General features: G+C 56.9%; 1 protein-coding gene across 1 annotated transcript in view; it reads left to right on the top strand.

Annotated features, from left to right (window-relative positions):
• LOC142908944 (protocadherin Fat 1-like) overlaps positions 1-13,835 on the top strand; it is a 28,213-nt gene that overhangs the window by 10,301 nt on the left and 4,077 nt on the right. The window contains exons 5-11 of the mRNA XM_076059626.1: positions 3,619-3,930; positions 4,089-4,302; positions 4,708-4,847; positions 8,661-8,951; positions 9,305-9,515; positions 9,815-12,417; positions 13,208-13,559. Of these exons, the coding sequence (XP_075915741.1) occupies positions 3,619-3,930; positions 4,089-4,302; positions 4,708-4,847; positions 8,661-8,951; positions 9,305-9,515; positions 9,815-12,417; positions 13,208-13,559 (4,123 nt within the window). The remainder of the gene's footprint in view (positions 1-3,618; positions 3,931-4,088; positions 4,303-4,707; positions 4,848-8,660; positions 8,952-9,304; positions 9,516-9,814; positions 12,418-13,207; positions 13,560-13,835) is intronic.

Below are 13,835 nucleotides of genomic sequence, written 5' to 3'. Positions count from 1 at the left end.
GCTTTTTCTCAACCATCCTAAACACCTCCTCTGTCAGCCAGGGTCTCTGGGGAGGTCTGGACCGCGTACCCAAAGCAGCCATTGCAGCTGCATGAGTCACAGTCCTAAACCTCGCCCATTTACCCTCGACATCAGGAGGAGTCGGGGACGATGCCAATCCCAGCCGCAAGCGATGATGAAATTCTCGCTTGCAACTTTCATCAGATAACTGAGACCAGGCCACTTTATGTTGGAATGGGGTCCTAGGTGTACACCCACCACCAGAGTGGAAGAATGGCTGGCGCATCTTACAGATGACTAGTCGATGGTCAGAGGGCAGATCAGCTCCACGGTAGGTCCTGGTGTCAAGGACATGGGCTCGCATTCGCTGGTCCGTCACTATGTAGTCCAGCAGATGTTCTTGCTTGGACCCGGCATGCATCCATGATGTTGTGTGGATGCGCCGATGCCGGAACAGCGTGTTGGTAATTACAAGCCCATGGGCTGCACAAAAATCTAGCAGCCTCCTACCGTTGTTATTGAGCTGATCTGGCCCATGCCCTCCAATCACTCCAGACCAGGTGCCAGTATCATGACCAACTCGGGCATTGAAGTCACCCAACATGATGACTCTATCCCGAGGTGCCACTTTAGCCAGCACCTGTGACAGGAGGTCATATAAGGCATCTGACTCATCGGCTTTGCCTGCATCCCTCCACGGATGTTCATCTTCGGTGGGGGCATAAGTAACCACGACCACCATTCCTCGCCTCCGGTTGATGGGAAGGCGAGCCCAAAGTAGCCTGGGGCTTACAGCTTCCCACACCTCACCGCCACGCTCCCACACCCCCTTCATTCTTTTGTTCAAAAGAAGACCCACACCCTGTTGTTTGGCAGTCTGCTGCCCCGAGTAGAGGACTGTCCACCCCTCCTGGTGGCAGGAGCCAGAGCCGGTCCACCGGACCTCCTGAATGCCGCATAGATCCAGGCGGTACCGGTCCAGCTCCCGACAGAGGAGTGGCAGCCTCTCCTCTGCAGTGAGCGTTCGAACATTCCACGTGGCCACCCGTAGTGGCTTTTCGTTGTTTCTGGAGTAGCCCCGAGGGTAGGTATTCAATCTCCTGGCTCCGCCAATTGGGGTTTGGCCAGGAGACGTCATAGACGCCTGGCCCCCCGGGGCCTCCGGCACAACATGACTCCCACACAAACATACATGGACTGACACACGCACATAGAGGCACACAAACATGGACTGAGACACACACATGGATGTACGCACACACATGGACGTACGCACACACACACACACATGTACGTACAGACACACACACATAGACTCACACGCACACATGGACCAAAAAACACACACATAGAAAGAAATTTACTTACACTGACTGACAAGGAGCGACGCACACACACACACATTGACTCACACACACACATGGCCGCAGACATGCACATCGACCCACACACACACATGGAATTAGACGCAGGCATTATTACTGTGAAAGAAGTAACTTAATTAAAAAAGAGTAGTTTTTTTACACACACACACCACACACACACATTGACTTACGCACACACATACATGGACTTACGCACACACCACGACGGTATGCACTATGACTACAGCAGTGCATACCGACTGTGGTGGTACCTGATTTCACTCAAGCAGTGCACACGGCCTGTGGTGGTACCTGCTTGAACTACAGCAGTGCACACGGACTGTGGTGGTACCTGCTTGAACTACAGCAGTGCAAACCGACTGTGGTGGTTTGTGGTATCACTGCAGCAGTGCCTAGTGACTGTGGCAGAACCTGCTATCACAAAGGCAGTGCATACTGACAGTGGTGGTAGCGGCTTTTACAAAAGCAGTGCATACTAACTGTGGTGGTAACTGCTATGATAACAGCAGTGCATACTGTGGTGGTACATGGTTTAACAACAGCAGTGCATACTGAATGTGCTGGTACCTGGTATGATTACAGCAGTGCATATCGTGGTGGTACCTGCTTTCCCTGCAGCAGTGCATGCATATTGTCGTGGTAGCTGGTATGATTACAACAGTGCATACAGTAGTGGTACCTGCTTTAGCTACTGGAGTGCATACGGACTTTGGTACCTGCTTTTACTACAGCAGTGCATAGTGACTGGTGGTCCGTGCTATTACTACAGCAGTGCATAGTGCGCTTTCCCTACAGCAGTGCATGCAATTGGCGTCAGTTGGTACGGTCGAGCTCGTGCAGTACGTAAATAAAATGAGAATGGCACTAAATCGCTAATTAAACTAATTTTAAGTTGACGGCTGGGAAAACGTAATAGCCTATACCAAGCAGGGGGCTTGGGGCGTGCCACCCGGCAATTTTTTTCGGACTTGAACCCCACCGTTTGAGAGCCAAATCCCCCGCAAGCGCGCGCACGCGAAGACTTTTATATATAAGATAGCGTATGTGGGGATAATGGGAAAATGTCGTTCGTCGCCAAACAAATGGCAAAGTCGTGTCGGTGGGGGCTAAGTCGACTCTGGGAATCGACACCGAAGCGTAGGTTTGCAGTGGCCCCTGCATGAAAACGACGGAAAGTACAGCGTTCATCACAGATAGGTAAAGTTGTGCGCTTATTTATATAAATAGCTATTATTGCGACCACGTCTTTATGCGCGAGGGAATGACACTTATGCAGAAGTTTTCTCTTTCAAAATAGCTACTTTTCTAAATATCACTGTCCTGCTCACAAAACAACTACTTTGAGGGGAATCATCGCGTTTCCTGTACTCTGGAGGAACCAGCAGCCACCTCATATCCCTGCACTGAATGCTATTATTACGTCTTCTTCATTCTAACATATTTACACTTGCCCCCTCAGTACGGGGGTTGAGCGGCAACATTTCAATTATGCTTAATTGGTGCACATCAGCTCATAGTTACAGGTAGGATAATTTGATTTTTTTGTTGACTTTCATTTATTTACCAATTTATTAATTTTTCGCTCGCGCAAAATGTTTACACAAAAATGTTGGGACACCATCGCCCTCACTCTGAATTACTCATGGCAGATGCCTGCATTTCCCCCCTTGCTTCTTTCACTTAAGTCACGCAGATAGAAAACTATTATTTTAAAAGTTAGTAAATATGAAAGTAATGTGTGTGCGAGTCCATATGCGTGTGCGTCATATGAGTGTGCAAGTCGATGTGTGTGTGTCTTTTTAGGGTAGTTGTGGGTTGGAGAAGAGATAGAGTGATGTGGTATAGGAGGGTGTGGAGCTGCGTGGACTTGGTACCAGAGGTGTCAAGATCGGCCTCTGTGGAGGAGGCTCGTGAAGGACGCAACTGGGCAGTTGGAGGCAGTCGCCCTTCAACAATGGAGGGCGGAGGAGCGATGCTCAACAACGAGCGGAGTGCAGGGTGGCTAAAGCACAGCAAGTGGGCACATGTTGTGCATCAGCCAGTCAGTTGACCCATGGCACCTGCTGGGTTTGTCCCGTAACCTCGTGTCAGCAGGCGTTCGAAACTTCACGTGGCCTCAACGTGCACATAGCCTGGCACAAGCATCGTGGTGGTGTCACCGCCACTTAGTGGCTGAATGGCAGTTGTTGTTGTGCATGTGTGTCTGTGCGTGCGTCCGTCCCACCGGTGCCAGGTGTCCATCGTGGACACCGGCGTGCCCCCGCGTGAAACGAGGGTGGTGGTGTCGGTGAACGTCTTGGACAGAAACGACCACACCCCACGCTTCCCCAGGGACCTCCAGCACGTCTACGTGGTGGTGGCGGATGACGAAACGGAGGTAGAAATCGCACGTTTCTATGCCACCGACGCCGACTCGGGCGACAACGCCAGGATAGCGTACGACATATCGCCACAAGTAAAATATCGCATGGACGGCTATCAAGGAATCGGAATCCTCTTCACCCGGAGAAACTTGCACCGTGCGGGGACATCCGACACCATGGAGGTCAGGGACATACTCCATCCTCCACCCTGTTTCCCCCGCATCCCGCTTCCTCCCTCCTCCACACGCAGACACGCGTGATGATATCACCCCGACCTCTTATCACCGCGATGATTCGACCACGAAACGTAACTCTCCAATCTCTGTTGCCGGCCCCGCAGCTCACCGCCATGAACATGGATTTGGACGCAAGAAAGGTGTCTACCAAATTGCGTGTGGATTGGGTCGCCACTCCTCTGCCGCCGGAGACACCCCCGGCCTTCGCCCAGAGGTATCATGCGGTCACCGTGGCGGAGACGGCCGCCGTGGGCTCCGTGGTGATCGCCCTGCCCACGCAGAGCACGGCGGGGAGCCTCCTCTGGTTCAGCATCACAGGTCACGTGGTGCCACCACCCACCTCCCCCCACCCCAACACAACCCAACCCATCCCAACCCACATCATGATGTGTTAACGGTGACATGTTGAATGGTTAACGGTGACATCATGATGATGTGTTAACGGTGACATGATGATGGGTTAACGGTGACATCATGATGATGGGTTAATGGTGACATGATGGGTTAACGGTGACATGATGATGGGGTTAACGGTGACATCATGTTGATGGGTTAACGGTGACATCATGATGATGGGGTTAACGGTGACATCATGATGATGGGGTTAACGGTGATATCATGTTGATGGGGTTAACGGTGACATGTTGATGGGTTAACGGTGACATGATGATGGGTTAACAGAGACATGATGATGATGACGGTAGGGGCACCGCGTGTTGACAGGCGGTAACGTGGAGGACCGCTTCTATGTGACCCAACATGGCGGTGTTGTGGAGTTGGCCCAGCCGCTGGATGCCGAGCAGCGCACCTCCTACGAGCTCACCATCAGGCTCACCGATGGGTCCAACGCTGTAACCACCCTGGTGGGCGGGCACGCGTGTCTGTGTGTGTGTCTGTCTCTGTGTGACTGTGTGTGTCCGTCTGTGTGTGTCTGTCTCTGTGCGATTGTGTGTGTCTGTGTGTGTCTGTCTCTGTGTGACTGTGTGTGTCTGTGTGTGTGTCTCTCTGTGTGACTTTGTCTGTCTGTCTGTGTGTGTCTGTCTCTGTGTGACTGTGTGTGTCTATCTGTGTGTGTCTGTCTCTGTGTGACTGTGTGTGTCTGTCTGTGTGTGTCTGTCTCTGTGTGACTGTGTGTGTCTGTCTGTGTGTGTCTGTCTCTATGTGACTGTGTGTGTGTCTGTCTCTGTGACTGTGTGTCTATCTGTGTGTGTCTGTCTTTGTGTGTCCGTCTGTGTGTGTCTGTCTCTGTGTGACTGTGTGTGTCTGTCTGTGTGTGTCTGTCTCCGGCAAAACAACCCCCTACCTCCTCGCGGTGCCGGACGGGCAACTCTGTCGTGGGCAGTGCCGTGGGGGGAGGTCCAATTTCGATTGGCTCCTCCCCTCATGGCATCTGTGTCCACCACAGGGGCTAAACGGGGGCTCTGGACGGGTGCGAGGGGCTGGTAACCCCTCCACCTTCAATTTATTACCACTAAACCGCAAATTAAGTATATAACTAATAAGCTTGTGCCGGAGGCCCCGAGGGGCCAGGCGTCTATGACGTCTCCTGGCCAAACCCCAATTGGCGGAGCCAGGAGATTGAATATCTACCCTCGGGGCTCCTCCAGAAACAATGAAAACCACTACGGATGGCCACGTGGAATGTTCGAACGCTCACTGCGGAGGAGAGGCTGCCACTCCTCTGTCGGGAGCTGGACCGGTACCGCCTGGATCTATGTGGCATTCAGGAGGTCCGGTGGACCGGTTCTGGCTCCTGCCACCATGAGGGGTGGACAGTCCTCTACTCGGGGCGGCAGACTGCCAAACAACAAGGTGTGGGTCTTCTTTTGAACAAAAGAATGAAGGGGGCGTGGGAGCGTGGCGGTGAGGTGTGGGAAGCTGTAAGCCCCAGGTTACTTTGGGCTCACCTTCCCATCAACCGGAGGCGAGGAATGGTGGTCGTGGTTACTTATGCCCCCACCGAAGATTAACATCCGTGGAGGGATGCAAGCAAAGCCGATGAGTCAGATGCCTTCTATGACCTCCTGTCACAGGTGCTGGCTAAAGTGGCCCCTCAGGATAGAGTCATCATGTTGGGTGACTTCAATGCCCGAGTTGGTCATGATGCTGGCACCTGGTCTGGAGTGATTGGAAGGCATGGGCCAGATCAGCTCAATAACAACGGTAGGAGGCTGCTGGATTTTTGTGCAGCCCATGGGCTTGTAATTACCAACACGCTGTTCCGGCATCGGCGCATCCACACAACATCATGGATGCATGCCGGGTCCAAGCAAGAACATCTGCTGGACTACATAGTAACGGACCAGCGGATGCGAGCCCATGTCCTTGATGCCAGGACCTACCGTGGAGCTGATCTGCCCTCTGACCATCGACTAGTCATCTGTAAGATGCGCCTGCCATTCTTCCACTCCGGTGGTGGGTGTACACCTAGGACTCCATTCCAACCTAAAGTGGCCTGGTCTCAGTTATCTGATAAAAGTTGCAAGCGAGAATTTCATCATCGCTTGCGGCTGGGATTGGCATCATCCCCGACGACTCCTGATGTCGAGGGTAAATGGGCGAGGTTTAGGACTGTGACTCATGCAGCTGCAATGGCTGCTTTGGGTACGCGGTCCAGACCTCCCCAGAGACCCTGGCTGACAGAGGAGGTGTTCAGGATGGTTGAGAAAAAGCGACAGGCCCACTGTCATCGGCTACAGAATCCCACGCAGCCTTCGCTCGGAGGCAAGGATGGATGGTGGTCGCGGGTTGCTGAGGAGATGGAGTCTGCCTCAGTGGCCCGTGATCACAAATCTCTATTTAACTCCATCAAAAAAGTAACCAGCAGCGCCACACCATCATTAGGGGAAAAAACGGTGATCCAATCTCCGACCCCCAGGAACAGGTTTGCAGATTTGCTGAGCATTTCTGTGAGTTCCTGGGGGAGGGAAAATCCCTCAGCCAGAAAAACATCGTGGCACAAAGTGAGGATAACCCTGCTGAGGCTGCGGTGCCTCAAATATTGGAAGAAGTCACCCCCTGTGAGTGGCTGGCTGAGGTGCCATCTGTTGAGGAAGTACTAAAGGCGAACCGGAGTCTGATACCAGGAAAGGCAGCGGGCAGAGATGATCTCCCAAGCGAAATGCTGAGGGAGGGTGGCGTTTGTGCACAGACTGCCCTATATGACATCATAACAACAGTCTGGACCACTGGACGGGTTCCGCAGGATTGGAAGGATGCCCTGGTTGTCCCCCTTTTTAAGAAGGGGGACCGCACAGACTGTAACAACTACAGGGGCATCTCACTCCTCAGTGTGCCGGGAAAGGTCCTGGCAAGGATTATTCAGCATCGCCTTGCCAGGCACGCTGAGGAGATGCTTGCGGAGCCCCAATGCAGTTTCAGGAAAGGGCGGTCCTGCACAGATGCCATATTTTCTGTCCGTCTGCTACAGCAGAGGTGTAGGGAATTCCAACAAGACCTACATTTCTGCTTTATTGACCTGGTCAAGTCCTATGATACCATCAGTAGGCCTGGGCTCTGGGTTGTTCTTCGTGCTTTTGGAGTACCTGACCCTCTGCATCCAATCATTAATGACCTTTACACCTTGGGGTGCGACAGGGATGTCCTCTGGCTCCCACATTATTTAACATCTATTTTGACCACGTACTTCGTGAAGCCTTCAATAGCTGTACCGGGGGAATCTCCATATGGTACAGATATAATGGGAGGCTGATCGATGCCCGGGTGCGGTCAAGGGATGGCTCCCTATTGCTCAACCACGTTATGTATGCTGATGATTTGGTAATAGCTGCTCATTCAGAGGAGGAGTTGGAGACGCTGCTGCTGAGACTGGAGCGTGCCACTAAGAGGTGGGGTCTTACCATCAGCCCCACCAAAACTAAGCACCTGCCTGGGTATTTTGTACCATCGGACACTCCACCCCCACGGCTCCCAATCGGTGATGGGGCAGTTGTGGAGCGCGTGGAGAGTTTCCCATACCTGGGCAGTGTACTTATGACCGGCTCCCGTTTAACAGCAGAGGTCTCACTCCGAATCAGTCGAGCGGCAATATCTTTTCATCGGTTGCGTAACGCTGTGTGGAAGCTACCTGGTCTGTCGCTCCGCACTAAGCTTCAGGTCTTCTCGGCCACGGTCATTCCCTTCCTTCTCTACGATTGCGAAACGTGGACCCCCCTAATGGAACATCTTTGCCGGTTAGAAACATTTAGGCTGGCCTGCCTACAATCCATCCTGGGTTTAACCAGACTGGATTGTGTGAGAAGCTCACAAATCCTTGCAAGGTCCCATCGGTGAGCTCCTTCGGCAGGCAAGGCTGCGATGGCTGGGTTATGTAGCCCGCATGCCCAGCCACCGCATGCCGAAACAGCTTTTGTTCGGCCGGATTGGTGAATGGCGGTTGTTGTTGTCTGTCTCTGTGTGACTGTGTGTGTGTACGTCTGTGTGTGTGTCTGTCTCTGTGTGACTGTGTGTGTCTGTCTGTGTGTCTGTCTGTCTCTGTGCGACTGTGTGTGTCCGTCTCTGCGGGCGACGTGGTGACGTCACGAGGCAGGGGACGGCCGCGGTGGCCACTTGAGACACGCCGGGGGCATCGTCACCTCTCACCACTTCCTCCTCACCGCCACCCACATCACCGCTGTACTCACCCCCGCTACCCTCACCCCCCCACCCCCCGCTAGGTGGAGGTGACGGTGCTGGACGTGAACGATAACCGGCCCCGTTTCTCCCGCGGCTTCTACAATGCGACCGTCGCCAAGGACTCTCCTGGCGCCGTCGTCAGCCTCCGGCTGGAGGCGACTGACGCCGACGCCGGCGACGCCGGCCGGTTATTCTTCTCGCTCGTCGGCTTAGGCGGCAATAACGCCGCCGAGAGCATGCGTCTGTTCCGCATTAACCCTGTCACCGGCGAGGTTACAGCTGCCGAGGAGCTGGACCGAGAGGCCAAGCAGAGCCACGTACTCACCGTCATGGTGAGGGGGCGCCACGCCGGGTGTGTCTGTGTGCGCACCGTACGTAGCCGACTGCTGATCGAAGGTGCCGACGATGATTGTGACGACGACGATAACGACGACGCCATGACCATCGTCTTGCGTGGTGACCATAGTGTACTGTATAGTAGCGTGTAGTGTAGTTTGTCACGTAAACAAACCGTGTCACCGATCGCCACGTTTCGTTAAGGTGACACCAAACCTTGCCGATTGGCCGTGTCGGGCGGCGGTGGCGCAGTTTGACGGCACCGCAGCGCCGGAGAAATGGAGGCTGAACCTTAGGAGGATGTTTCTAAGGACCTTACTCTCTCACTCACTCTCTCCCGCGTGAGCAGGTGCAGGACGTCAGGATCCCCGTGAGGCGAGCGTACACCACGGTGTTGGTGAGCGTCATCGATGACAATGACCACACGCCCGTCTTCGCCGTCGACCCCTACGAGGCCTACGTGGTGGAGTCGGCGGCCGTGGGCTCCACCGTGATACGCGTCAATGCGTTCGACCGCGACGACGGCCCCAACGGCAACGTCAGATACAGCATCAAATCCGGTGACCGCTCCACCACCACTCCCTCTCCCGCCGCCACTCCCATCCCACCGCCGCCACTCCCACCCACCCGGGGGGAGTTTCTGCACCGGGGCACATTTCCAGCGTCGTGGTTTCTTCGTGGCGACGCTCTGTCGCGTCTCTCTCCCTGAGCGAGTCGGGGGGGGGGGCCTGGCAGCCGACGGGCCGCCGAGGCTTCCCCCGCGTTGTTTGTCCTCGACAGCTCCTTTCGGTTTTGACGACGCGAACTCGCGTTCGTCCGACGACGACGATTCAAGACGCCCTCCGAATTCCCCCGACAGGAAACGTGGGGAATTCCTTCACCGTCCACCACACGCTGGGCGTCGTCTCTGTTGCGCGGAAGCTGAACGGTTCCGCGGTGGAGAGCTACGAGCTGATGGTGAGGGCGGAGGACCACGGGCGCCCTCGCCGCTCCACGGTCGCCACCGTCCGCATCGTCGTCAACGCGGACGGTGTTCCCCCCAAATTCACCCCCGTCGGCGTCGACGGCTCGGCGGAGGTCGCCGAAGGGGCCGTGCCCGGGAGCATCGTGCTCGCGGTGAGCGCCTCCGGCCAGTCGACAGTCACCTACGAAATACGGGAGGGCGATTCCGAAGGCGCCTTCGACATCCACCCGACGTCCGGGGTCGTCGCGACCAAACGGCCGCTGGACCGCGAGCGGACGCCGTCGTACCGGCTGACGGTGCGGGCCACGGACATGGCGGGCCTCTCGGCGGACGCGTCGGTGTCGATCCGCGTGCTCGACGAGAACGACAACGCGCCCGTCTTCGATCGCCCGCGCTACCGCGGGGCCGTCGGCGAGGAGGCGGCGGCGGGAACCCCGGTGCTGGACCCCGACGGCGTCCTGCTCGTCGTCCGAGCCACCGACGCAGACGACGGCGGGGGGCGTGCGACGGTCGCCTATCGGATCGTGGAGCGCAAAGCCAGAAAGTACTTCTCCGTCGACCCGCGCACGGGGGCCGTCAGGACGGCCGGGGCCCTCGACCGCGAGACGACGGCCGAGTTCCGCTTCTGGGTGACCGCGTCGGACGGCGGCAGCCCGAGGATGTCCGCCAAGACGCCGGCCGAGGTGACCGTCGCCGTGCTGGACGCCAACGACTGCCCGCCGGCGTTCTCGGCGGCCGCGTACGAGACGACGCTGATCGTGCCGACCCGCGCCGGCGTCCACCTGCTGACACTGGCGGCCTCCGACCCGGACGTCGGCGCCGCGCTGACCTACCGCGTCGCCTCGGGAAACGTCGGCGGTGCGTTCGCCGTGGACGCGCGCACCGGGGACGTCGCGGTACGGAACGCCTCCCTCCTCGCCGCCGGCTACGACCTGCGGGTCGAGGTGTCCGACGGGAGGTTCTCGAGCGCCGCGCGGGTGAAGGTCTCCGTGCGGGCGGTCGGCGGCAGGCTGCGGGTTCCGCCAAAGATCTCGGCGCGCATCCCCGAGAACAGCACGGCGATCGTCGCGGTCGCCGTGGTCGTCGCGACGGGGGGAGATCTCAACGAGCCGCTCGTCTTCGGCTTGCTCAACCCGAGCGGCGCGTTCCGGATGAGGCCGACGGCGGGCGTCCTGGAGACGGCCGGCGTCGCGTTCGACCGGGAGGAGTGCGATCGCTACGAGCTGCCGGTGGAGGTGAGGGGCGGCTCCCGGGCGCGCCCGAGCGTCGCTCACACCGTGGTCGAGGTGGACGTCGAAGACGTCAACGACAACGCCCCGGCGTTCGTCGGCCTGCCGTACCGCGCCGTCGTCAGGGCGGCGGCAGCTCCAGGGAGCGCCGTGCTGACCGTGGCGGCCCTCGACCGGGACGTCGGCGAGAACGCCAGGGTGAGGTACTCCTTGAGGGACGACCACAATGACCGCTTCGTCGTCGATCACTCCGGCGGCAACATCTCGCTAAGGAGGAGCTTCGTCCCGGACGCGTCGGGCAAGGACTTCGTCGTGACCGTGGTGGCGACGGACTGCGGGGTTCCTCCGCTGTCGTCCGCGGTCGACGCCACGGTCACGGTGCTCGACGAGGACGCGGCGGCATTCGAGAGCCTCTCCCACATCGCGTGGGTGCCCGAAGACGTCGCGCCGCCCGCGCCGATCGCTCACGTCCGCGCGATGGCTCCGGGGGGCCTGCCGCTCGTTTTCTCCATCGTCGACGGCGACCCCTTCGAGCAGTTCTCCGTCGACTTCGGCACGGGCGTCGTGAGCGTCGTCGGCCCTCTGGACCGCGAGACGCGGGCCAACCACCGCCTCACGGTGCGGGCCGCATCCCCGGCGACGGGCCTGCACGCCGACGCGAGCCTGGACGTCGTCGTCGGGGACGTCAACGACAACCGGCCGCTCTTCGCGCAGGGCGCTTACGCCGCCACGCTGTCCGAATTCGCGCCCCCGGGGACCTCCGTCGTCCAGGCGAAAGCTGCCGACGCCGACTTGGGCTCCAACGGGGCGCTCCGCTACGAGATCGTGGACGACGGGGAGAAGGGCGGCGAGGGATTCTACGTGGACCCGGACGGCGGGCTGGTCGTGACCAAGGCGCCCCTGGATCACGAGCGAAGCCGGCTTCGTCGTTTCTCGGTGCGGGCGACGGACGGCGGCTCTCCTCCCCTCGCCGCCTACGTTCCGGTGACCGTCGCCGTCGAGGACGAGAACGACAACGCCCCGGTGTTCGAGCGGCCGCTGTACGAGGCGTCCGTGAGCCGGCTGGCCTTGCCCGGGCACTTCGTGGCCGCGCCTAGGGCGTTTGACGCCGACGCGTCAGACGCCCACCGGCTCCGATACGCCATTGTCTCCCCTTCCAGGGACGACAATCGCGAAGCATATCGCGACATCGAGACCAGCTTCGCGATCGACGTCGAGACCGGCGTCATCTTCGTCATCGGCGACAGACTGCGATTAGGCCTCGGCAAGGTAAGGTAATTTACCTTTTTTACCGGGTAAAAGGGTAAAGGTGTAAGGGTAAAGGTGTCGACATGCCAAGGGGTAAGGTAAAGTGTAGGGTAAAGGTAGCTCGGAAGAATTACCCGGTAGGGTAAAGATAGCGCGAAGTATTACCCGGTAAATACGGTGCCTTGTTTACTGCTAAAAGCTCTGTGGCGCAGTCCGTGGCCTTCATTTAATACGTTTTTTTTTTTTAAACACGCTGTTATGAAATGTACCGTACGAGTAATGTAAGAACTCCACGACTCCAGGAAGTGGCCCCGAAGCTTGCCACAACGTAAGGGGCCGTGCCCAATTACAGCCAACATCAGTTGACAGTGGGCAATTAGACCCAAGCCGAAACATAACATATAAAAAATAATGTTTAAAAATATTTTATTTTATTTTTAATGATAGTATATAGTATTGTCATCAGTATGACATAAGTATACCAAGTTTGCAGTCGAAACCACATTGGGAAGTGGGTTAAAATTGAGTTACAAGATTTGACGCTACAACAACGGCAACAACAGAGTGAGTTAAAAGAAAGCGTGTAAAATTGGAATAATCGAGAATATTCTATATGATAAAAGCGCTCTACCTAGCATTTACCTGTTTTAAACCTTTTTCATGTGTAGTACCCCAGTAATTACTACCCTGTAATTGGGTAATTTGTATGGGGTAAGGGTAAAATGTAGGGTAGAGTGATTGTATTGTGGTAAGGTAAAAGGTAGGGTAAAGGTAGGCTCGTTGTTTTTACCTTTTACCTTACCTTGCTGAGACCTACCTGCGATGGCGGCCGCCCGCCCGCTACCGCCTCCGGGTCTCGGTCACGGACGGCGCGTTCGTCAGCGTAGCCACGGTGGCGGTCGACTTGCTGCCCGCCTTCGAGTGGCCCAAGTACGCGGTGGAGATCCCCGAAAACTCAGAGGCAGGGACCCCAGGGAGGGCGCCCCCCGCCGAGGTGATCTTCGCCACGGGCTACGCCAACAATCGCCCCCCGCGGTTCTCGGACTCTGTGGTCTACGTCCGCGTGCCGGAGGACGCGGAGCCCGGCCTGGCGTTGGCCGTCATCCGGGCGGACGACGCGGACGCCACGCCGGAACACCGGTGGCTTACATACCACCTGGCGGGTAGTGTATAGTAGTTAGTAGTGTATAGTGTAGTGTACCGGTACAGCACGACACGCGTTGCGTTGGAGAGTGAACCCACCGCTACATTTGCAGTTGGCCGCGGAGACCCCCCTCGCGTTAAACCGACTCTCGTCGTCAAACTCTCGGTCACATTCTTTGGGTCTTTCGGTAAATGAAAAATTTATGATAAAATATCGCGACATTTCGATCGCAACACAAGCAATCGTCGTCGTGAGAGAGAAATTAAAACTCCCTCTCCATCACGACGGCGATGAA

Source organism: Petromyzon marinus, unplaced genomic scaffold (assembly GCF_048934315.1).
Source record: "Petromyzon marinus isolate PM22_M1 ecotype Great Lakes invasive population unplaced genomic scaffold, UKy_Petmar_22M1.pri1.0 PM_G_Scaffold_11, whole genome shotgun sequence".
NCBI lineage: Eukaryota > Metazoa > Chordata > Hyperoartia > Petromyzontiformes > Petromyzontidae > Petromyzon > Petromyzon marinus.
This window is presented reverse-complemented; position numbering and strand designations above follow the sequence as displayed.